The sequence below is a fragment of the Copidosoma floridanum genome, unplaced genomic scaffold, assembly GCF_036245765.1.
Source record: "Copidosoma floridanum isolate Cflo_tuat_1 unplaced genomic scaffold, Cflo_Japanese_pri ptg000024l, whole genome shotgun sequence".
NCBI classification, from domain to species: Eukaryota; Metazoa; Arthropoda; class Insecta; order Hymenoptera; family Encyrtidae; genus Copidosoma; species Copidosoma floridanum.
This window is the reverse complement of record NW_028321901.1, coordinates 2,426,272-2,453,286: the sequence shown is the minus strand read 5'-3', so window position 1 is coordinate 2,453,286 and position 27,015 is coordinate 2,426,272. Positions and strand designations below refer to the sequence as shown.

The 27,015-nt window shown below is 33.9% G+C and overlaps 1 protein-coding gene across 1 annotated transcript in view; it reads right to left on the bottom strand.

Annotated features, from left to right (window-relative positions):
• The window catches only part of LOC106637205 (uncharacterized), a 494,105-nt gene that overhangs the window by 256,303 nt on the left and 210,787 nt on the right, over nucleotides 1-27,015 (bottom strand). Inside the window, exon 3 of the mRNA XM_089595085.1 lies at nucleotides 18,837-18,972. Within this exon, the coding sequence (XP_089451211.1) occupies nucleotides 18,837-18,972 (136 nt within the window). The remainder of the gene's footprint in view (nucleotides 1-18,836; nucleotides 18,973-27,015) is intronic.

Below are 27,015 nucleotides of genomic sequence, written 5' to 3'. Positions count from 1 at the left end.
ATAATTTTAAAAACGAAGTGATTGGTTTATTATATACAAGAGTCAGCACACTTCTTAAGGTAAAGCAACGACTCCCGGGGGAAAAAGTCGACCAATCACAATTTCTTGCAAAAATATTATATTAATAGCAGAAGAAAGACGCTCAGCCCTCAGTATCGTTTCAACATTAACAATGGAACCTATTACGAAAGCTCTTTTGATAAGCCTGCTTAGATGTTTGCTACGCGTTGCACTCGTTCGTGAACCACACAATCGTACTATGTGTAGTAGCGCCTGGAGTAGTAATTTTCAATAATTATCAATCAAAATATTACTCAAAAAATTGCATTTTCTTTTCTTATGATGACGAATAAAAACCGTGAGTGACATGGTTAAACATGGTCTTTTCAATCATACAGTCATTCACTAAACTGTTGTAAAAGCTGTTCAAAAATTTGTCTGCATTACTATATTAGTTGATCAGGTATAATTTTTACATTTTTACTTGCAGAGGAAAATCCACAACCATCGACTACCGGTTTAAATCGATTGACACACGAAGATATTAGTGTTGATGATGAAAAACATTCAATACGGAAGAAGCACGCAAAAAAGATGATTGTAATTGTAGTAGTAGCAGCAGCAGTAGTAGTAGTAGCAGTAAAACCAGCGATAGTAGCGAGGATGATGGTAAATATTATAAGATGCTTCTTTTTCTCTAGTTATTTTAAAATATTTTAAATGTTTTTTAAAAATTATGGTTGCAGAATGGCGAAGGGGATCGTCTACGTTTTATCATCGAAAACATAACAACTCGGCGATATCGTCAATTTAATTATCAAGGACAAGAAATTCAGGGTAGATTAGCGAGACCACCCCTAAATGTTAATATATACGCATGGCTTGAGGATTGTATGAATGATTTACATAATCATTTAGTCGAAAAATGTAATCCTGAAGTCTTTTTAGGTGTCACTATAAGTTCTCAAATGTTTCATCACGGGCTGTTGTGGATATCTTTTAGGCCTACTCAAAATTTTATTGTTGAAGATTTATGGGATGTCTTGTTGAGTGCCGTCCAGAGTTCGAGTAACTTTGAAATCGATGACAGTTTGTCAATTAATTGTGCCATCTTAAGTGGCATCAGTTAAAGAGGACGTGTAGCTTTGACTAATAACAACGTACGGAAAAAATCAATTTTAACCATTAATAACAATGATAATCTTTGTTTACCACGAGCTCTAGCAGCAGCTTTCACTTACGTCGTCCAGGGACAAATACGCACAGGTAGGCTACATAATTATTGGAACCTTATAAGACGCGATTACGAGCCCACTCAGAAGAGAGTTGCCGAAGAGCTTTTGCGATTGACAACAATTTCTGTGCCTCATACAGGGTTTGACCTTGCAGAAGTTCAAAAGTTTCAAAAATTTTTTTGTACTCACAAGACAGCAATTGTCGTTTATTCGCTTCGAAATTTTGGGCATGGTCATCGTCCCCTGTACGATGGTACTCGTTTAGTTTTAAAGACTCAAGGACAAATTGTTCATATGTTACGATTTACGTACTATGAAAACACTGAGCAGTACGAGCCTCTACTCAATTTGATCGGTGCAAGCGGTAGTTGCGGATACTGTATACCGTGCAATAAGAGTTATTGGCGTATCGAGGATCACAAATGCTCCAACAAATGCTACAATTGTATGCGATCTCCTCTTTGCAATGTAACGGATCCATTAAAAAAGTGTGATTTGTGCCACAGATTATTTTTTAACTTCACGTGTTTTGAAAATTATTTAAAAAAAGGTTCGTATAACAAATCTTTTACCATTTGCAAAAAAATAAAAATTTGCCCATTGTGCTGCAAAACTGTGCGAATATCAAACAAGAAACATAAACATCAAGGTGGTCTTTCTTCTTGTTGCAATTGTAAAAAGCATTTACCCGTGAATCATCAATGTTACATTCAACTGTTAAAATTAAACAGCAAAAAACCTCATTTTTAAATATTATTCCACGATTTTGAAACGCAACAGGCGACATCCACCGTGGGTGATGAGGAAAAAAAAAGTCCACGAAGTATATCTGTGTACTGTTTAACAAGTTTGTAATGCTTGTAGCAACGTACAAGATATTTCGATAAGCTGCGATTATTGCGGCATTCAAGAATACATTTTTTAAATTTATCTAATCTAACAGTTGGAAGATCTTGCTTCAGATCATCAGAAATATTTTGACAAAGTCATTTGCATAGCTTTCAATGCACAAGGATTCGATAATTAATTAATTTTTAAGTATACAGTGGAAAAACACGGCGGACGCGTAAAAGCATCCGTTATCATAAACGGATCAAAAATAATATTGATGGAATTTATGACAATAACATTTGTCGATAGTCCTAATTACTTTTATATGCTTTTAAGCGGCTTACCCAAGTCCTACGGTCAGTTGGAAATTGAAAAAGGCATTTTTCCACATTTTTTAACAAGCCCAAAAATCAATCGTACATAAGTCCTCTACCGCCGCTCGACGTTTAATCACCTGATAGCATACCTATGAAAGATTGAGATCAGTTTTTAAAAAGGTAAAATGAACAAGTAGAAAGTAATTATATATTTGACTTGAAAAGTAAAATTATAAAATACTGTAGGCAAGACGTGAAAATTTTGAGATTAGCTTGCTTAGTTTTTTGAAAAACCCTTGAAAAATTTGAGGTGGACCTTTTTGGGGAATGCACAACGATTGCTTCGACCAGCATGCGTGTGTACAAAAAAAAATTTCTAAAAGAAAGTCAAATTGGTATAATACCACAAAAAGCTTACAGAATGGCTAACAATCAATCTGAAATAGCTTTAAAATAGCTTAATTGAATAAAAAAACACGTTCTCCAGTGATTTATCTAACACGTTAGACACTGCCAAGAGAGACGCTTACCAGAAGATATCCTCATCGATGAATACTGTACTCCTCAAGATGGTGTGCATGATCATCGTGGAATCGTATTACAATTCCAAGATTGCTTTTGTCACGGCTGCCCACGGTGTTACCGAATAAACCGAGATACCATTTTGACGACCAGAGATACAATCGATAATAGATATAAGAAAACTTGCACGATTAACGAAAAGATAAGAAAGTCAAATTATGAGTTGATAGAAAAATGGGAATGTGACTTTAACCGAGAAATACGTGAAAATAAAGACCTCGTAAATTTTATTCGAGAAAATGAAAATTATTGGGGTAGAAAACCGTTGAATCCACGTGATGCATTTTTTGGTAGTTGAACAGAGAACACTGTAAAAATGTACGATTGTCAGGATGGAGAAAAAATTAAATATGTTGACGTATGTTCTTTATATCCATATATTTACAAACGAGATATATTCCCTGTTAGTCATCCACCGTTATACTCTAACGAAGGGGAGTTTAAAGAAATAATAGATGACAATAATGATATTTCTTAAGTGAATAAATCAATTATGTGTGATGTGCTACCACCTAAAAATTTTACCGGTGAAAATGCACAATAAGCTTATTTTTTCTTTGTGCCGTACGTGTTGTGAGAAAATGCTTCAAGAGCACTGTATCCACGACGATGAAAGAGACCGCATTCTAAGAGAAACGTGGGTATCCAAGAAAATCAAGGTGGCTGTTCAAGTAAGTTATATTGTTAAAAATCTTTATAAAATATATATATATATATATATAAATCAGGTAACACAGTGCAATCAAGAAACTGACAAAGGTGAATTATTTGCACATTATATTAACGAGTTTTTTAAACAAATAACACTAGCTTCGGGTTACCCACCTACCTTCATATGGAATGGGCACAAGGGGTTCTATATTGACAAAATCCGTTGAACTGAAGAAATAAATCTCGACAAAAATGAGATAAACGTTAATGCTGGCTTAAGATCCGTTGCAAAATTATTACTTAATTCTTTGTGGGGTAAATTTGGTCAACGTAAAAATTTGACAGAAACTAAGGTGATGACGGTCCCAGAAAGATTAATAAATTTACTTACGAGTGCAGAAACTAATGTAAATGGTGTTTTACCCGTCAACGATAATACATTGTACGTTAACTGGAATTATAAGACTGAGACCTTGACGTCATTACCATTAAATAACGTTGTGGTTGCCGCATTTATGACAGCACAAGCACGCTTAGAGCTTTTCGAGTATCTGTATTTTCTAGGAAAACGTGCTCTCTATTACGACACAGATTCCGTTTTTTATGTTTCCCAAAAAGGACTGGACGATTTACCCATTCGCATGACACAAGGCAGTCTCACTGACGAATTGGCTGATGAAGGAGTTGGCGCATACATTTCTTTGTTTTTATCCGGCGAACCAAAGTTTTACGCTTATGAGATTAAAAAATCCAACTGTAGTGGAGAGTATGTTTGCAAAGTAAAAGGTATCAAATTGTATTACAGCAATAGTTAAAAGATAAATTTTGATACGGTTTGTAAGCTTGCTATGACTTAAATTACGGAAGTAAAATTGTTGAATTTTTCGATTCGCCGTACAATTTTTCACGATGTAGTTACTCAACCGGAAACAAAAACATGTAAACCAGTCTATAGTAAAAGATATTTTGACAGCATGACTACGAGTTTTCCGTATGGTTACCAACGTGATGTCACAGGAGAAGCGATATAATACTTCAGAGTAGGGGAAAACACTCACTCACTCGAGGTACGACAAAGCTGTTGGTTGGTTCATTTTCCTTTTCACAGCCGATGCATCAACAAGTAAACGATAAGATGGGTTCAAAACGTAGCAAAGCAAACGCTACATCGACGAGCTCTAGGATCGATGATGATAATGATTGTCAAAAACCGCTTACAGAAAAATCATATGAGAAAAAAAATAAAAAATACGTTTCCCAAAATAATTTTCTGAATCCGAAAAAAATTGATACAGAGTCATGAAAGATAGCCAATTCAATTGCTAAAACCGGTTCTTTTCAGGACCAACACATTACTCATGTATACAAGGTCAAAATGTAATTGATGACCTGATACTCGTATGGGTGTTGCGTCAGATGTTTAATCGAATACGACACATATTTCAAAAAAGATGACATGAGCACATTCTTCACCACGAAACTTAAACCATGAATAGAAAAATCGTCCTTACGTACCGAAAAATGTATTTGATCACTTTATACTCGCGTCAGCGCATTCTTGAAACCATTGCGACGAATGTTTAATGAAACTTGATACATATTTCAAAAACTGACATTAGCACATTCCTTACCACGAATCTTTAACCTTGAAAAAAAAATCATCTTGATGTCAGTTACTCGTGTAACTTCAACCTCAAAACTGCCACGAATAAGGAGATAAATTTGTAATAAAGTAATCTTGATCATGCGCAGTAGGTGCTCCAACCACCACGACGTTACAAGCCAATTGGTCACCATCCATGAGCAATGGTGAGGCGTGGCAGCAGTGGGGGCGGTGGTGGCGAAAAGATATCGATTGGCAGTTGACCCGACAAAACAAGCTAATTGGTCGCGCGAGCCACCTTTGCGCTAGCCTTCCAAAAGCACTTGTGGTTTTGCGAGCGGTCCGCGGAGGCCCCCACCGCGGTCAATCAGCTTTTTGACAGAGTTTAGTTGGGCAGTATAAATATGCGATGGCAACACCCGTGGACGTGTACACTGAGTGGACCCACAGCTTGCGGTAAAACTGTGTTTGTCTGACGGTTTTTACGACACATTGACCGTATGAGTGATACTCGATTCGAGCGGGTCACAACAGCGTGTGTGGGTGATCATATATCAAAACTGGTTATTATTGACGATTTAATGCGCGAATCATCCGGTAGTAGCAGTATCGTCGACTTATTTACTAAAGGTAGTCATCATAACAATTTGAGCGTAATTTTTATCAGGTAAAATATATTTCATCAAGGCAAGGGTCAACGCGATATATCGCTGAACTCGCAATACATTGTCATCTTTAGAAATTTACGAGATCGCACACAAATACAACATCTTTCGAGACAAGTGTGTCCGGAAAATCCTTGGTTCTTGCAGAAAGCGTATTGGGACGCTACTTCCCGACCATTTAGTCATGTTTTCTTGGATCTCAAGCAAAATATACCGGACAATTGTCGATTTTTAACTTGTATTTTTCCGGATGACGAGTATCTGTACGTATCTGAGTATCTGAGTAATCTGTACGTATACGTGGCTAAAAAACAGATGAAAGGAAGCGATATGGTGAACCATGTTCCAATCGTATCGTTGTAATGGCACCAATGTCACGTTCCCCGTTTGGTTAAAAACACGTCGCCATTTTGAGAGGTGTTTATCATCTCGACACCGATCAACAAAGAGCTCTGTTGCGCAAAGTAGATACGACGCTAATCAAGCACATTTGCGAGTGTGCATTGAACATTCTCAAAGGAAACGTTCCACTAACTGCGGCGCCCAAAAAATGCTTGCATAGACACGCCAGCGTTCTCAGGAAGATTGCGAACGCAAAAATTTATCTGTCGTCAAAGAAAAAAATTATCGTACAACAGGAAAGAAGTTTCTTACCTGCCTGGTTGGGTCCGCTCTTTGGAACAGTTTTCTCAATGCTATAACAAACATAGAGCACGCAAAAAAATGATTCTTCTGTCTCAAGAAGACATGGATCAATTGCGAAGCATATTTCTCAACGATAGTCTGTGCAAACACTAGGCCCAACAATGAGTCGACTCAACGCAGAAATTAGCGACATCTTGAATTTACCATATACCGATAAGCGAGAAAAATAGAAGATACACCAACAATTTTACAACGATATCTGCACCTTAAGAAGTTGGACAACAAAAGAAAACGACATGCAGACACAAGGGAGCACCAAGGTATCACAGGATAACGATCCCTCTGACGACGTTGTCGACGAGGACGAAGAAAAGCGTAAAGAGGGGAAAAGGCAGGATACCGAGGTTATCAAAAGCGTACCAAAAAAGGTTTCGTCAAAAAGCTGCACTTATCATACTAGGATTGCGTGCTACTGGTAACTTTGAGTAAAGCAATGAACATACCGTCATCATAAGTGGCGTTTGCACACCACAGTTGAACATTGTCGATCTGGTGAACGATGTTTTGAGGAACAGGAAAAAACGCATACTGGTAGGCCGTGATCAGTTTGCAGTGGCTCTTCGTATAGCAAACATTCCGTACTGAATCATTGGCATCATCAAGGAATGGAAAAAAATTTTTCAAAAGTTGTGCCTTCGTCGAATCAAGTACAAACATGGCGTCAACTGAGCAGAAAAGTGACCAGGGTAAAGAAACAGAAGTAAAACTCGAAGAGGAGAAAAAAATAGAGCTTTCGTCGCTTTAATCAACTTGCTGCCATTTGAGATTTATGTACCTGGATACAGATTTTGTGGTCCTGGAACGAAGTTATCAAAGCGTATTGAGCACGGTAATGTGGGTATGAATCCCTTGAACGAAGCATGTCATCAGCACGATCTTACCTACGTTACGGAGAAGAGAGGTCAATAACTAAAAGCCGATCAGGCTGTGGCTAAATTTGCTTTTTCGCGTATGCTTGCCAGAGAAACAAAACCAAATAAGCAAACAGTTGCTTTATGGACAGCATGCTGCATGTGTAGCAAGATTGCATTTTAGAAGTTTTTTTGCTAAGTCTAAAAAAGATTAAGAAAAAAAAGAATAATGCATAAGACTTTGCAAAAACTTTATTACCATGCGGCGCGACCAACTGCAAACGCTGGTAGCAACAAACTTGTAAGTGCTGTAAGAAATAAATTTTTGCAATTGAACGTTATTAGTTGGCTAGAGAGTCAAGATACCTATAATTTACATAGGCCTATAAGAAATTGCTTTCCCAGAGAAAACTATAAGGTGCGTAACTTTGACGACGTATAGGAAGCTGATTTAATGGACTAAAACTTACAATGATGGTTACGCTTATGTTCTCGTTGTCATCGATATCGTCAGCAAATGCGCTTGGGCCGTACCTATCAAGAATAAAACATTGAAAACGTCGCCGAAGCATTTCAACATATTTTATCAAGAAGTCACGATCGTACACCAATGTGTCTCCAAACGGATGAAGATAAAGAATTTGTAGGTCGTAAAATGCAATCTGTTTTACGAGAAAATGAAATTAAATACAAAGTAGTGCGTAACCATCAGACAAAGGCTGCAATAGCCAAACGTTTTATAAGAACTGTTAAAGGAATAGCGATACTTTACGCACACAAACAATCGATACTTTGAAGACATTCTTCCAAGTATAATGGAGTCATACAACCACACGAAGAATTTGTCAACAAAGATGGCGCCAGCTGACATGACTTCGCACAATGTAGCACGAGCACAAGAAAACATAAAGCAGCGTTATGACAGGCATATTTATAAAATCCAAAGTACAACGTTGGAGATTTAGTTCGTATCTGTAAGACGAGAAGTGTCTTTGTCAAAGATCACGAAAGTGGTTGGACTTTAGAGTTGTTTAAAATTGTACGTATCTCTTGCATGCGACAAACTCAAGCTCATTTTTTCAGAAATTTGGCTGACGATGACATTGACGGTTTCTTTTACGAGAAAGAGTTAAGCAGAGTACGAAAGAAATCGAGCGAGAGCTTCTTTGAGGTTGACAAGACATTAAAAAGTCAAGGTAAAGGACGCTCTAAAGAATTTTTATCAGCTGGAAGGGATATCCTGAAAAATTTAATTCCTGGGTGAAAGGTAATTATCTAAAAGATATATAATGAAGGAGGAACTTTACGTTGTGTTGCCTAGCAACAGTAGCATGCAGTATTATCCTGATAATATTACTGTACACTACGTGACAAGATTACCTCAGCAAATTAGTTTGCAAGGTTAATGAAGTGTTGGTATAACAGAGATTCAATTACCATTGATGTTTCAACGTGCAAGAAAAAATAGCGAACGAAAAATTACCCTAAAATATATACCACGACTATACAACAATGTACACACAGAACGTCCTGGGATTTATGTAGATATTTACATACGACCTGGTCTATACACAAATATCGAAGAAATGATACAAGAAATCAATAGTTTCGATACCACACGAGATCACGTGGTTTTCAGTTTGGAAAGGAGCGGTTATGTAGTGGCTAAGTTAGTCTGTTTCGAAATAGCACGCAGTGAATACATGTATCACTATTCACTACAATCCAAAAAATTAAGTTAAATCTTGGGTTTTAAGGAGCAACGAGTCTTTTCTTGGAAAATAATGAAATTCTATCAATTCATCCAGCAAATCTCGTTAATGCTTTACCGCCAATGCTCATGATTTACAGCAACATCTGTGAACCATACATTGTAGAAGACATTCAATCGCATTTGTTTTGGGCAGTGTTGTTGGATTTTCAAGGTTATGCGTACGGCTGTGTCAAAAATAAACTTTTCTTACTACCTGTGTATATAACATTACTGTTTAACTCATTTCGCAACATCGAAATCGATATAAGGGACCCGATTGGTGCCCCCGTACAATTCGACTTTGGGACGCTGATGGTAACGCTTCACTTTGAACGAATCGACTAAAAATAATGGATTTCTACGAGGATTACTTTATTCCGAAAAGTGGTGGTGGTAGTGGTGGAAGTCTGACCACAATTTATGGAAACAGTGGAGGAGGTGTTAGGTGCATTAACGTTGGGAGCCCCTATCAACGAGGACATGGAGGTATCAGATCGTTTCTTGCTGGAGTATTTTAACGAGTTTTACTACTCATAAAACGAGGTGCCAAAGCTGTTGGCCAAGAAGCTGTTCGTACAGGTATGAACATTATGTCTGACATCACCGCTTAAAATACACCTTTCAAAGAGACATTCCGCACTTGTGTGATGGAGTCTGGTAATGCACTGAAGAGCAAAGCCGAGGAGAAATTGGACAAGCTGATGGAAAGTTCAGGATATAAACGTGGACGAATCGACGAAGCATTTGAGTTGCAATTGCTTCGTAGAACTGTGCAATCAAGGCATGGTTGGCGTAAAAGAGATATTTTTGAAAGTTAAACTTTAAAAAAATGGCTTTTTTACATAGTCTTTTATGCGAGTGCTTAAAGTCTAAGCTTCTTTTGTTTGATACTACACCAATTTAAAAAACTATCGAGGGATCGCACTGAATTTAATACAAGCCGATATTATCGCTCACGGATGATTCACCGATCGAATTTGTCGTACCAGGTAATGGTGACGAATACATCGATCTCGTACACACGATGCTCAGTATTCGGGTCAAGTTGGCCGTCAATGAAGATGAAGAATGAAATACTGACGTAGCATCTAAAATCTCAAAGATGGGACCAATCAATAATTTTATGCATTTGTTATTCAATCAAGTTGCTGTGTTTTTTAATGAGAAAATTGTATCACCTCCTTACAACGCGTACGCTTACAGAGCGTATTTGGAAACTTTATTGAATTGCGGTCCTGCGGCAAAATCATCCTATTAAACGAGTGTATTATGGTGTGATAATACGGCGACAAAGATAGACGATGAATTGGATACCAACTCGGGCCTAGTCAAGCGACGTACACTAATACCAGCAAAGAAGTCGATTGATCTGATTGGTCATCTTAAATGCGAAATATGCAATTAGGAAAAATTACTTATCAATAGCGTCAAGATAAAAATGCGAATAATAAGATCTCGTCATGCATTTTGTCTCATAGACACTCCAAACTTGGTTTCCATTCGTATCGAAGAACCCAATCTTTTAGTAAGACGCGTTAAAATGAGCCCGTCTTTTTTATTAGCCCATACCAAAGCTCTGTCAACGAGTACAGAAAAATATTTACTCACGCGTGTCGAAGTAAAAGCTGTGAAGATGCATAGTATTACTCATGGCGAAACTTTGAATAATATTATTTTTGGCTATTTTTATAATATTAATAATAAATTTTGAATGATATTAGTAGAAGTGCGAGAAAAATTTATGTCAGAGGTTGCAAAAAGTGGTACGATTTACACGAAGTAGCGCTTTGTCAAGTAATAATCTTAGAAGACTATATTCACTGTCCACCTTTAAAAAATTTATGATCGGTAGTGTATTGTATGCATCACGCATTAAAATCAAATCTTAAAAAATATCGGTGTCCCTTAAATAACGGTTATAAACTGAAATCTTGGCTCTGTGAACGTAATGGACTGCCTACATATACTGCAGATCCTGTCACAAATCACAACTCATACCACCGGTGTGCTCCCAGCTGATCAGATCCCACGGGTGTGGACGAAACCAACAGCTTTCATTTTTAACACTGACGATCACACATAACCAGGTATGCATTGGATTGATATATACGTTGATGCACATTCCAATGGTTTATATTTTAATAGCTATGGTATTCAACCTTATGTTCCGCAGCAAATTAATTGATTTCGTAAAAATTGTAAGAAACTGCGTTGGAATGTCAAACAGTTACAAAGCATATCTTTAAACGTAAGTGGTCAGTTTTGTTTGATGTTTTCGTTTTACATGAGCAACGGTTTAGGTTTTCAAGAATTTCTCGACAATTTTCCACTGATTTAAAAAAATGACGAAATAACTAGACGTTTTATGTCATTGCAATGTAGCAAAAAAATTTGAGAAGCTCAGTATCAGTCGGCAGCGGTTGTCTGGTAAAATGTACTTTAAAAAAAACTACCTTTAAATAAAAGTATAAAGTTATGCAAGTTTTAGGTTATTGTCTCTAAAGGTATTTATAATGAATTATAAAAAATTAATTGCAAATATAAAACATAGTTAATTATAATATTAATTTTAAAAAAATTATAACACCTATAAGGCAAGAATGAGTTCTGTTTTTTCAATTTAAATGAATTGATTTTTAATATCATCTTAGGCATGAGAAAGCAGTGAAATCTAAAATTAATAGACAAATTTGAAGATAAATCAAATTAAAATATTCCAGTATATAACAAAATAACTATCACATAATTTATTTTTTATTAAAAAAACTTTCTTCGCGAAAAAAACTAAAAGAATTCAAGACAGCAAAAAAATTTTTTAAGTAAATTGTATTTTTCGTTTTTAAACAAAATAATGGAATGCGAGAAATATTTTTTGCACGTATATTTTATAACTTTCTAAGACCAAAAACCATATTATTTGTATACATTCTGTATACTAATAATACGGTTTTTGGTCTTAGGAAGTAATGAAATCAACAAAAAAATTCAAGTTTTTCTTTGTAATTAGTAGTAATTTGATTAAATATAATACAATCATAAAAAATTTATTTCTAAGATAAAAAATAATTGATTTTAATATATATTTGAAAAATTATAAATTCCATAAATCGAGAATGAATTCAGTTTTTTCAATTGCAATACAGATATTTTTATTAGCATCTTTGGCATTAGACAGCAGTGAAATCCAAAATTAATAGACAAATTTAAAGATAAATCAAATTCAAATATTTTAGAATATAAAAAAATAATTTATTTTTTAATAAACAAAATTTCTTCACAAATAACTGAACAGATTAAAGAAAGCTGAACGTTTTTTACGTACATTGTATTTCTGTTTTTAAAAGAAATGATAAAATGCGCAAATTTTTTTTTTGCATATATACATACATTCCGTATACTAATAATACAGTTTTTTGTCATGGGAAGTAATGAAATCAACAAAAAAATTTCAGTTTTTCTTTTGTAACTAGTAGTAATTTAATTGAATACAATCAACCACTGGAATAACACGGTTATATCTAACATTACTCGTGAAGGATATTATATTGAATAATATAGTACGTATTACATAACTTGCCGACTTTCATTTTTGAGTTTTTTAATGAACAATCAATACCAAGTTTTTACGGATAACAGAATGTATAAAACAATGTTTTTGTATATTTCTAATCAGTTGATTATAAGATCAATAGTTAATCACCAACCAAGAAAAAAGTATTTTATTTAAATGTTATAATAAGTTATTTCAATTTGCTCCTTAAGCTTGCGTTTCGTTAAATGTACAGAAGAACAAATTCTTTGTAAAAAAACGAATAGCAAAATAAAAATTTAATTTGTACCCTGGTAGACTATTGACCATTTTGTGAGCATTTATAAAACGTTTTTTCTAGCCTTTTTCCAGAATTTTTTATTTTGACAAAATAGCTGTAAAATGCTGGAAAAAGGTTGGAAAAAACATTATATAAATTTTAAAAAAATGTTCGCTTTCTACCAGGGTACGGACTTTTTTTTTGTCCATTTATTTGACGAATCATTGATTAACTTGTAAGCACCATTGAAATGTTATTTGAAATTTCTTTTCAAATCATTATGATTTAGCAAAAAAATTATCAATAAATGAATTTATACTAAATGCACACTTAAAGGTACTTAATAAAATTAATAAACTAATAATTGATTAATTGTTATGCAAAGAATTATCTATTACTGTTAATATGTAACATCTAGAACTTGGAAATCAGTTCCGGCAAGTTATGTTATACGTACTATATTATTCAACATAATATCCTTCACGAGTAATGTTAGATATAACCGTGTTATTCCAGTGGTTGATTATATTCAATTAAACTACTACTAGTTACAAAAGAAAAACTTAAATTTTTTTGTTGATTTCATTACTTCCCAAGACCAAAAACTGTATTATTAGTATACGGAATGTATATATATGCAAAAAAAATTTTTCGCATTTCATCATTTCATTTAAAAACAGAAATACAATGTACGTAAAAAACGTTTAGCTTTCTTTAATCTGTCCAGTTATTCGTGAAGAAATTTTTTTTATTAAAAAATAAATTACTTTGTTATATTCTGAAATGTTTGAATTTGATATATCTTCAAATTTGTCTATTAATTTTGGATTTCACTGCTTCCTAATGCCAAAGATGCTATTTAAAATATCTGTATTGCAATAGAAAAAACTGAATTTATCCTCGATTTATGGGATTAATAATTTTTTAAAAATATATTATAATTAATTATTTTTTATCTCGGAAATAAATTTCTTGTGATTGTATTACATTCAATTAAATTACTTCTTATTTCAAAGAAAAACTTGGATTTTTTTGTTGATTTCGTTACTTCCTAAGACCAAAAACCGTATTATTAGTATACAGAATGTATACAAATAATATGGTTTTCGGTCTTAGAAAAATATAAAATATACGTGCAAAAAATATTTCTCGCATTCCATCATTTAGTTTAAAAACGAAAAATACAATTTGCTTAAAAAATTTTTTTGCTGTCTTTAATCCTTTTAGTTTTTTTCGCGAAGAAAGTTTTTTTAATAAAAAATAAATTATGTGATAGTTATTTTGTTATATACTGGAATATTTTAAAATGATTTATCTTCAAATTTGTCTATTAATTTTAGATTTCACTGCTTTCTCATGCCTAAGATGATATTAAAAGTTTTTTTATTTAAATTGAAAAAACAGAATTCGTTCTTGCCTTATAGGTGTTATAATTTTTTTTAATTAATATAACAATTAATTATGTTTTATATTTGCAATCAATTTTTTATATACGATTATAAATACCTTCAGAGACAATAACCTTAAAATTGCATAACTTTATACTTTTTTTTAAAGGTAGTTTTTTTTATAGATTTCATAACTTTTCTGATAAAAATTTATTTCTTAGAATTTCTCAGGGGATTGGTTGTATGATCGAAATTCTTCTTTCCCAAAAATTACTTATTATAATTGAATATGACTACCTTTAGAGACAATAACCTCAAACTTGCATAACCTTTTACTTATTTTTTAAAGGTAGTTTTTTTATAGATGTCATAATTTTTCTGATAAAAAATTCATTTCTTAGAATTTCTTAACAGATTTTTTGAGTAATTAAAATTAATTATTTTTCCTAAAAATTAATTAATATATTTGATTAAGAATACCTTCAGAGACAATAATCTCAAACTTGCAGAACCTTATACTTATTTTTAAAGGTATTTTTTTTATAGATAAAAATACAACTTTTTGATATAAGTAGCTGATCCTTACCGAACACATTTTGTAAGTATACTGGGGATTGGTAGGTGAAGGGTGCAGATACTTGGTAAATATGACTTTAATATATTTGGGGGTTGGGTTCATTTTTCATCAGAAACCTTTGATGTTTTGAGCTGCTTAAGTGAGCTTAAATATGTAACCATAAGCTTAATGTACTTTTTTTCGATTTTAAGTAAGTAAATTTAAAAATTTCGTTCTTATTTATAGTTTTAACAAATGAAAGTGTTTATGACTTAGAGTGACTGATACATTTAAGCTTTTAGGGTTAACATTTTTAGATTAGAAGGATTTGAGTTTGTGAGCTTATATTGTATTTTCGTTATTTGTAAAAATTTTTTTGTTAACGTTATAATGTCATGAAACTACTTCTTTCATTTATAAGTTTTCTGAACTGTTGATTTAAAATAAACTAAGTGCTTCTTTTTTATCTTAGTGTTATTATACAGTACCTCCAAGTACATTAGTATTTTGTTTAAAAATTTTACTCTTTTTATTTATTTTACTTATAAAATACTTTGATTGCCATATCTTCCTGTAAAAATAGAGATTGCTTTTGCGTGGTATGTGGGTGATACACATTACAACGCAGTAGGAAAACATGCACTGCAGATGTAAGAAAAAAATTATGAAAAATGCTTTGGAATTTCAAAGGAAACTTTTGCTAACGACTGGACTTCTCATTTTATATCTAGTATTTGTCATAATTAAATTTCTAAGGTTGCAAAAGAAAATATAAATGTTAAACCTTTTTCAGTTCATCAATAACCCTATGCATTGGAGAAATCCAAGTAATCATTTGACCGATTGTTACTTCTGTTTCTGTAATATTTTTGGTTACAATTTAAAAAATATTGGCAATATTGTGTATCCAAAAGCATCGTTTGTAACTTTTCCAATACCAATAACTGAAAATAATAGGAGTTCAAACTTCTTTTCTAAAGTTAATAGATTAGAAAATCTTAATCCCCGGGTTGAATCAGAATCATCTAATTTTTCTCAAAATCAGGAAGAATTAGAAATGGGTAATACAACAACTGCAGAGTCACATACAAATAAATTCGAACTATCAGACGAAGAGAATCCAGCCAGTGGAAAATTTAATCAAGATGAATTAAGTGACCTATGTTGAGATTTAGGACTTTTCAAAGAGAACTCTGAACTTTTGGCTTCAAGATTTAAAGAAAAAAATTGCCTAACTGAAAGAACAAAAGTTTCGTTTTATCGTGACAGGGATATTCCTTTTTAAAAATATTTTTCTAGAGAAAACGATTTCGTTTATTGCAACGATGTCACAAATTTAAGCAATGAATATAAATGTTTTGAATATAAAGCATCTATGAATGGCAGCTCTTTCTCGATTCATCTACCAGGAGTTTTAAAGCAATTTTACTGCATAATGTAAATAAGTATGCTCTTTTACCAGTTGCACATTAAACTATATCAAAAGAATAGTATGGAAGTTTAAAGTACATTTTGACTCAATTGCAATACACTAAACACAAACCTTTGTTATGTGAAGATTCAAAAATATTGCCGATCGTACTAGGATATAAAAGTGGATTTACAAGTATTCCTTGCTTTTTATATGAATGGGACAGTCGTGCTTGAAAGGATCATTACGTAAAAAAAAATTGGCCTGCAAGAAACAATTTGAAAGTTCGATCTAAAAATATCATAAAAGAAGATTTATTACCTGTTGAAAAAGTACTACTTCAACCTCTTCACATAAAATTAGGTTTAATAAAGCAATTGGTAAAAGCCATGAAAAAAAAAAATACCAATGCATTTTTGTATATTTTCCAAAAGTTCCCTAGTCTTTCTGATGCAAAAATAAAAGAAGGCGTATTCGACGGTCCGCAAATCAGGACCCTTTTTAATGACGAGAATTTCAAAGATATTATGACAGAGGATTTTGCAACGTACTGCGCGTCCTCAGCCTACTGTGACTAGAGCATCAAGAAATGCTACTACAGCGCCACTGTGTGTGTTTAACAATGACCAGGAATCAAGAAAATTTATCGATGTGATGCTTATCATTGAAATTAATGTATATTTTTCTGAGATGAGATGAGATGAGATCTGATATATTGATTGTTTCAGTACCTTAAATTTATTATTATCATAATATACACACCCATATATATATATATATATATATATATATATATATATATATATATATATATATAATGATATAAATAAAGTCAATACTCTTAGCGCGACTAACTTCACATCGAACTGAACACTAGCTCAATATATACTACTAAATCTCGTCCGCAGCTAACTTAAGAGTCGGAACTTTTTGCTCTGAACGTAAAAATTCTTGAAATGAAATCAGCACTTTTCAAGAACGTATATATGATGAAACAATCAAAAAAGCTTTTCTGGTCGGGATTTTTTTTTCAAATCATAGTTTAGCATCAGAAAAGCCGAATAACATCACACTACTACATATATGATGATGTTGAATAATTTTTTTACCATTTCGAAAATTCAAAATGCGAATTTGAGTGTATACAGTGTCGTGGTAGCCATGCACCGTCTGCTACTCAAACTTGCATGTGGCGCTACCACGCCACTTGATACAAAAAAGTTGCAGTAAAATGACTTTGATATAAGTTTATCCATGAATATACTTGTAGTTTGCGCATTCTTAAACATCTAGTGACAGATACTAATGATACATTATTATGAATTTCAAAAATAAACGATGTCAGCATTTTGCGATCCTACCTCTGCATGTTCATAGTTTGTAAAAAATTGCATACGTAGCGTTTTTTTATACGCGTGCCATACACGATCATATTTGTTTTAATTAACGTTATCCTGAATGTGCTGTCGACGCAATTTTTCATGCTGAAACGTGACTTACCACCTCCAAACATTTTTTACACTGTCTCTTTCGAGCTACAACTACTATAAAAAAGTCGGATTAGTTTCTCTTTATCTTTGTCTCTCTCTCTACAATTTTTTTTACTTCTCCACACTGTGCATCTGTGATGCGTCCTTATCTAACCATGTACCTACAGTAAAAATCGAAACTTTTTTTTACTTATACAATTGCGTAGAAAATTACAAGACTAGCGTTACACATTTTGATTTTTTGTAGCCTACTTCTTAGCAGAGTAAGCCATAAAGAACTTTGCTGAAAAAAGTATTAATGATGTCAAGAGAAATTTTTCATAAAATAGTACGACTAACGTATGTTTTTTACATCAATGAGTATTTTTGACCAAGCTTACTGCTGACACATACTATTGAATGTCTGAGATTCACTGGTCTTACGTAGAAAAATATCTCTTCAACGTAAATCATGTAAAATTACCAATTGTTTCTTAACACCTAAGAGAAACACTTCATTCAAATGTGTAATACGCTAACACAAATAAGTATAAAGTCTTAAAAGTTGGATCAAATGAAAAAGCTACACATCTTAAATCTACACTCAATAATATGTTTATACTACCACATACTTTTTGCAAGGAGTTGCTTTCAACAAAGAAGAATTCATCATCTCTGCTGTAAAAGCTACGTATCAGTTAGACAAATATTTTTATTAATTTATTTGTACTTTGAAAAAGTAAAAATTTACAAAGTCTATTGTAGTTTTGCCAAAATATAATAAAAGGCAGGTATAAGAGTAATAAAAATCATTAAGAATATAACAAAACGTCACCATCGCAATTGGTAGAAAAATGTGCGATTAAATAACTATAGTATTGTACTTTATTGCATAATATTGTACACTATCAAGATCTTATAAAATATAAAAAACATGTTTAACAGTCGATAGGTTTTAAAACTGCAATCTTTTGAATTCTATGAACTTACAAATTTAGAGTAAGACTTACCCACAACATTCATAGATCCAGATACAACTGCTGTTTGAAATAAAGGTGCATCAACCGACACCTCGCAACTAAATGAGCCTGCAGCATCAACGTCAATATCTGTTAACGTTACTTGAGTTGAATTGCTTTCTGATTCCTAGAAAAAGTTGTGTAGACATTATATACAGTTAACAAAAGACAAACAGAAAAATACATAAAAATTATATCAATAATACCTAAACAAAAATTTCAAAATCAATGAGATATACACTTCTACTTTAAGTTTGCGTTCGTAATGTAAGACTACGCTTATGATTATTATACAGTTAAGTATGACGTAAGAAAGTATGTAACATAAATGCGTGCTAGAAGTAATAAAAAGAATCCATGTTTTAGCGTAATTATTTGTCAAATGTATGGAAAACACAAACGTAAAGAAAAAAGTTACACAGTCCCCGACAGAAAAATTTGCTTTCTTGAGTATAAAACTGCTTTAAATAGATTTTCATCAAGATATTACTATTTGAGTAGAAGGGGAGGCCGATATCGCGTTGACTTGGTAGGAAAAGAGAGAGAATAAAATAACTGTATATACGTATATATATACAAGTGTGTGTTAATAAAAGCACTCTTCTTAGTATTATTTTTAGCACTTTAATTTCAGAATCACATTATTGGGCTTTGCTTGTCTTAACGTGTAAATTATTACTAAATTACGAAATCACACTGTGAATGAAAGTATTAAGATAAAAAATAATACTCTAATAATTTCTTTGTAAACAAACGACAATCTACTAGTAATAATGAAACTAGACAGAGAAATAAAAATGTAGCGTTTGTAATAAGTATTCAACGGGACACACTTTCGAACAAGAATCTAAAAGAAGTAAAGTATAGTGTATTGTACAAGACAAGCAATGAGAGTAAACTACTGCAGCTGCTGCTTTTAACCTACTTTCTCCTCTTCTTGTAACGTCCAAAGATTAAACTCGTCAATCACTAATAAAAGTTGTCACGAAAGTTTCAATCTTGATAAAAAGCAAGTGATGTATAATATGGATGCTTCTTGAACACTAAGGCTATAAAGTATTACGCCATTTCAATTAATTATAATAGATAAAAAAATTAGACAAGCGCCAATCCCCAAGCAACCCGAAGCGCTTACGAGTAGCTTTATTTATTTATAACAAGTATAATGATAAGACAAGCGCCAAACCCCAAACAACCTAAAGTGCTTACTGGTCGCATACTTATTTTAAAATAAATAAAGTGATAAAGCAAATGACAATCAGCACATAAGCCAGGGCACTTACTAGTAGCAATAATTATTATTAAAAAGCATTAAGAAATAATTCGAGCACTAACTAAGGGCAACCAGGGTGACCAGTAAGTAACCTAGATAGTCAGGTAATAAGCACTCGCATTGTTACTTAATAATTTTTATTGATTATAATAGTGACTAATAAGCGTCCCGGGTTGTGTAGGAATTGGCACTTGTCGTTTCACTTGATTTGATTATAAAAGTAAAAGCGGTCAGTAAAAGTCCCGGGTTGTGTTTGAATTGGTGTATGTTTTATCATTATACTTTTTACAAGTAAATAATATGTTCAGTAAGCAATTAAGGTTGTGTGGGGATTGTCACTTGTCTTAATATATTTATTATGAATAATTAAAGCGACCAGTGAGCGTCCCAGGTTGTATGATAATTGGCACTTGTCTTATTACTTTATTTATTACAAATAATTAAAGCAGCTAGTAAGCGTCCCAGCTTGTGTTGTAATTAGCGGTTGTCTTGTCATTATACCTATTATAAATTATTAAAGCGGCCAGTTAGCACTTTAGGTTGAGTGGAGATTAGCGCTTGCCTTATTATCATATTTACTATGAATAATTAGAGTAACCAGTATGCACTTAAAAATGTGTGAGGATTGGCGCTTGTCTTATCATTTTATTTAGTATGAATAATAAAAGTGGCCAGTAGAAGTCCCGGGTCGCGTAGGAATTGGCGCTTGTCTTATCATGATACTTTTCATTAATAAATAATGTAACCAGGAAGCACTTCAGGTTGTGTGGGAATTGGCCCTTATCTTATCATTATATTTACTATAAATAATTAAAGTGACTGGTAAGCATCCCGGGTTGCGTGAGGATTAGCACTTGTCTTATTACTTTATTTATTATAAATAATTGAAGCAGCGAGTAAGCGTCTTAGGTTGTGTTGGGATTGGCGCTTCTCATTATACTTATTATAATTTATTAAAGTGGCCAGTAGGCACTTCAGAATGTGTGGGGATTGTCGCTTGTCTTATTATTATATACAATATCGATGATAAAAGCGACCAGTAAGCGTTTCGGGTTCAGTGGCAATTGGCGCTAGTCTTATTTCTTCATTTATTATAAATAGTAAAAGCGGCCAATCAGCGTCTCAAGTTGTGTGGAGATAAGCGCTTGTCTCATCATTATATTAACTATAAATAATTAAAGTGGCCGGTAAGCACTTAAGGTTGACTGGGGATTAGTGCTTGCCTTATTATCATATTTATTATGAATAATTAGAGTGACCAGTATGCACTTGAGAATGAGTGAGGATTGGTGCTTGTATTATCATTTTATTTAGAATGAATAATAAAAGTGGCCAGTAGAAGTCCCGGGTTGCGTAGGAATTGGCGCTTGTCTTATCATAATACTTTTTATTAATAAATAATGTCACCAGGAAGCACTTCAGGTTGTGTGGGAATTGGCCCTTGTCTAATCATTATATTTACTATAAATAATTAAAGTGACCGGTAAGCGTCCCGGGTTGTGTGAGGATTATCACTTGTCTTATTACTTTATTTATTATAAATAATTGAAGCAGCCAGTAAGCGTCCCAGGTTGTGTTGGGATCGGCGCTTCTCATTATACTTATTATAATTTATTAAAGTGGCCAGTAAGCACTTCAGAATAAGTGGGGTTTGTCGCTTGTCTTATCATTATATACAATATCGATGATAAAAGCGACCAGTAAGCACTTCGGGTTCAGTGGCAATTGGCGCTAGTCTTATTTCTTTATTTATTATAAATAATAAAAGTGGACAATCAGCGTCTGAAGTTGTGTAGAGATGAGCGCTTGTCTCATCATTATATTGACTATAAATAATTAAAGCGGCCAGTAAGCGATCCAGGCAGTGTTGGGATTGGCACTTGACTTATTACTCTATTTATTATAAATAATATAGGTGGCCAGTAAGCACTTTTAGTTGTAAAAAAATTGTCGCTTGTCTCATAATAATTATTAAAAGTAATTGAAAAGACCAATAAACATTTAAGGTTGTGTAGGGATTCGCTTTTTACCCATTGATTTTTTTATTAAAAGTAGTTAGAGCGACAATAAGCGTCCTGGGTTGTAAGGAAATTGGCCCTTTTCATTTTATTATACTTATTATGATTGATTTGAGCTGCCAATTAACACTGTAAGTTGTGTTGGCATTGGCGTGTGTCTCATCATTGTGATTATTATAAATAATTAAAACGGCAGGTCAGCGTCCCGGGTTGTGTAGAGATTGGCGCATGTCTTATGATTATAATAACTATAAGTAACTAAAGTGTCCAGTAGGCTCTTCAGGTTGTGTAAGTATTGGCTCTTGTCTTATCAGTATACTTACTTTCAATAATTAAAGCAATCAGTAAGCGCTCCAGCTTGCGTGAGGATTGTTGCTTGTCTCAGAACTTTATTAATTATAAATATTCAAAGCGGCCAGTAAGCACTTTGGGTTGTGTGGGCATTGTCACTTGTCTAATTATATTTATTATTAATAATTGAAGGGACCAGTAAGCGTCCCAGGTTGTGTGGGGACTGGCACTTGTCTAATTACTTCATTTATTATAAATAATTGAAGCAGCCAGTAAGCGTCCCAGGTTATGTTGGATTTGGCGCTTGTCTTCTTATTATACTTATTATAAATCATTAAACAGGCCAGTTAGCACTTCAGAATGTATGGAGATAAGCAGTTGTCTCATTATTATATTTATTATAAATATCGTGACCAAACAGTATGCAGTTGGGGTTGTGTGGAGATTGGCACTTGTCTTATCATTATATTTATTTTAAATAATTAAAGTGGACAGTAAAAGTCCTGGGTTGTGTAGGAATTGGTGCCTGTCTTATTATTATATTTTTTATAAAAAAATAATGTGGCCAGGAAGCACTTTAGATTGTGTGGGGATTGTTACTTGTCTTATTATATTTATTATAAATAATTAAAACGGCAGGTCAGCGTCCCGGGTTGTGTAGAGATTGGCGCATGTCTTATGATTATAATAACTATAAGTAATTAAAGTGTCCAGTAGGCTCTTCAGGTTGTGTAAGGATTGGCTCTTGTCTTATCAGTATACTTACTTTCAATAATTAAAGCAATCAGTAAGCGCTCCAGCTTGCGTGAGGATTGTTGCTTGTCTCAGAACTTTATTAATTATAAATATTCAAAGCGGCCAGTAAGCACTTTGGGTTGTGTGGGCATTGTCACTTGTCTAATTATATTTATTATTAATAATTGAAGGGACCAGTAAGCGTCCCAGGTTGTGTGGGGACTGGCACTTGTCTACTTACTTCATTTATTATAAATAATTGAAGCAGCCAGTAAGCGTCCCAGGTTATGTTGGATTTGGCGCTTGTCTTCTTATTATACTTATTATAAATCATTCAACAGGCCAGTTAGCACTTCAGAATGTATGGAGATAAGCAGTTGTCTCATTATTATATTTATTATAAATATCGTGACCAAACAGTATGCAGTTGGGGTTGTGTGGAGATTGGCACTTGTCTTATCATTATATTTATTTTAAATAATTAAAGTGGACAGTAAAAGTCCTGGGTTGTGTAGGAATTGGTGCCTGTCTTATTATTATACTTTTTATAAAAAAATAATGTGGCCAGGAAGCACTTTAGATTGTGTGGGGATTGTTACTTGTCTTATTATATTTATTATAAATAATTAAAGCGACCAGTAAGCATCCCGGGTTGGATGGGGATTTGTGCTTGTCATATCATTATATTTATTATAAATCATTAAAACGACCAGTAAGCACTCCCGCTATTTTAAAGATTGGAGCTTGTGTTATCAGTATACTTATAATAAATAATTAATGTGAACAGTAAGCGCTCCAGGTTATGTGGGAGTTGTTGCTTGTTTTATGTTTTTTTTAATTTTAAATAATGAAAGCGGCAAGTAGGCCCTTTGGGTTGTGTGGGAATTAATACTTGTACTATTATATTTATTAAAAATAAATAAAGCGACCAGTTAGCTTCCAGGATTGTGTGGGGATTGGCGATTGTCTTATCATAATGACTATAATAAGTAGTTTAAGTGGCCAGTAAGCACTTCAGGTTGTGTAAGAATCGGCGCTTGTCTTATTATTATATTTATTATTGATAATTACAGCACCCAGTAAAGGCCCTAGTTTGTGCAGGGATTTGCGCTTGTCTTATCATTAGACTTTTTATAAAAAAATAATGTGGCTAGGAAGAACTTATTGTTGTGTGGGGATTGGCGATTGTATTATTATTATATTCATTATAAATAATTAAAGCGGCCAGTAATCACGCTTGGTCACGTGAGAAATGTCGCTTGCTTTTTTACTTTATTTATTATTAATAAGTAAAGCGACTAGTACGCACTGCAAGTTGCATGGGGATTGGCGCTTGTCTCATCATTATACTTTATAGAAGTAATAAAAGTGGCTAGTAGGCACTTGGAGTTGTGTGGGCATTGGCGCTTGTATTATCATTACATTTATCTGAAATAATTTAAGCAGCTAGTAAAGGTCCTAGGTTGTGTAGGGATTGGTGCTTGTCTCATCATTGGAATTTTTATAACAATATAATGTGGCCAGAAAGAACTTCGTGTTGTGTGAGGATTGGCACTTGTCTCATTATTACACTTTTTATAAAAATATAATGCGGCCAGAAAGAACCCCGGGTTGTGTGGGGATTGGCGCTTGTCTTATTATTATATTTATCATAATTAATTTAAATGTTTAGTAAGCACTTTAAGTTGTTTGAGGATTGGCGCTTGTCTTATCGGTATACTCATCATGTATAATTAAAGTGATCAGCAAGCGCTCCAGGCTGTGTGGGGATCAGCACTTGTCTCTTTACTTCATTTTACTAATATATAAAGCAAAGTCGCTAAAACCGTTGTAATCGCTAATCGCGAAAACTACTGAACTGATTTTGCTGAAATTTTGCACCCTGATTTGAGATACTTCCTAAATGTTTTTAGTATAGTTCTTATCTCAAAAAAATTCAATAACAATAGTTATGAATAAACTTAAAAGTTTGCAAAAATACGCCACCTTTTTACTTTAGTTTAGTAAAATCCGCTAAGTGGCGTCGACATAAAATCGAGGCTACCTGCGACAGAATTAAATAAGTGTTGTTATAATACGCTGGAGCGTCTCGATAGTGATACAGTCGTGCTTTGGCAGTTTAACTAGCTGCTTAGAGAATGCTGATGATAGTCTTGCAGCTGGATATCCTGGTTACGGACGACACTCTTCTGTAAGGGAGGGGGGATCTAGGTTTCCATTCACCTCGAATTTCTACGAATGCGATAAAAAAAAAATTCATTTCAACCGATGACGTCCCTGGCATTATACCAGAAGACATATCTAGCCAGAGCACAATCTGCACCAACTCTTTAGAGTTGTGTTGCAGTCCCACCATCCCGCCTGGTGCAGTCAGAGAATTTTTGGCTACAAATGTAAGCCAGGGAAAATAGTTCTGAGGGGCACGGGCAGCCACAACGGCTACCTTTTTAGTCGTTGCGTCCACAACGCGCTTACCCACATGTTCCCGTCCAACAATTAGTGGTTGGTTATCCGGGGAATGACTTGAAGACGAGGTATTCTTTGGTCAGCGGCTTACCTCCCTTCATTACAGTCTCCGTACATCAAGACTCCCAGAGTAAAAATTGAGCTACCCGTAGCCAGCTCTTTATCATCAGGAATAATAATAAAGAATAGCCTGGAAGTTTCACCACTGGCGCTTTTTAGGGCCATTAAAAGTATTTACGTTCCCGACTTGACCATTAATTTCATCGGTTCTTTTTAGGGGCCGCCTAATTGTAAACTACCTTGCCAACAAACACATTCTTACTACCGTTTCTGGAAGCGATTTATCCACCAAAATACTATATTAACTAAAGACGGGCACTATTGAACCAAGTCAGCCATTCACTTACAGACGTCACCTGTGGAGTTGTTCTTCGCAAGGCCGGAAGACCCGATGACCGACGACCCTATATTACCCTCTCGACTCTAAGCATCCAACCAGGAATCATTGATCCTCTCCAAGGCCTGCGCTGGGAAAACCTATAACAGCTATACAGAAAAAAAACTTGAGCCAACGGGACAGCCTTCACTGGACAAGTATCACTGACCAATCTCCCAATCTAAGATCACCAAAACAACTGAATCTGTAAATAAAAAAGGTGCTTTAGACACCAACGTCTTCGACGTTATGCCATGAGACGTGGGGATAGAGCACTACAACTAGCCCCAAAGCTTTGGACTTTGTTATTTTTCTTCCAATCAGTCTGAGTTTTCAACAGCAGGCCAGAAAAGATCACCCTGAGGTATCCAGGCAGTCACAATTGCTGTTAACTGAAGTCAAGAAAGAGTTAACTTAAGAAGCTAACTGGTCTTTTTTAGGGCCATCGGACGTCGAACTACCTTGCCAACAAATATATTAGAACTTAAGAAAAATGACAGTAAACAGCCTTTAGGGGTCACAAAAATTTTAAGCATGCCAAAAGTCGCAAGAGTGTGAATTGGAAGAAAAACTTCAAATGTATCTAATAAATACAATTTTACTTAGGCGTCAAGAAACTGACGCAGAAAATTTATCGAGATTAAAACAGCAGCATCAAAATCTACAAAAAAAAAATCCATTACGTAAGAGACCAGCTTTCCATGGCAGGAAATGTTTTTGTATTTTTGTGGCAACAAAAATGTAGGGTTTAAGGTCCAGGACTTTGTTGCTCTGGTAACAAAGTTGTGACATATAAGAAAAAAAAATTTCTTTTCAATATACATTTTTTGGGGGTTTGAAATCTCAACAGCTTTAAAAATAGCCCTTTTCGTGAATTACACGGAAAACGCTGTAAATCAAGGGCTTCTTATGGCCACCAATTATTTTATGGCATAAAGAACGCACAGTACT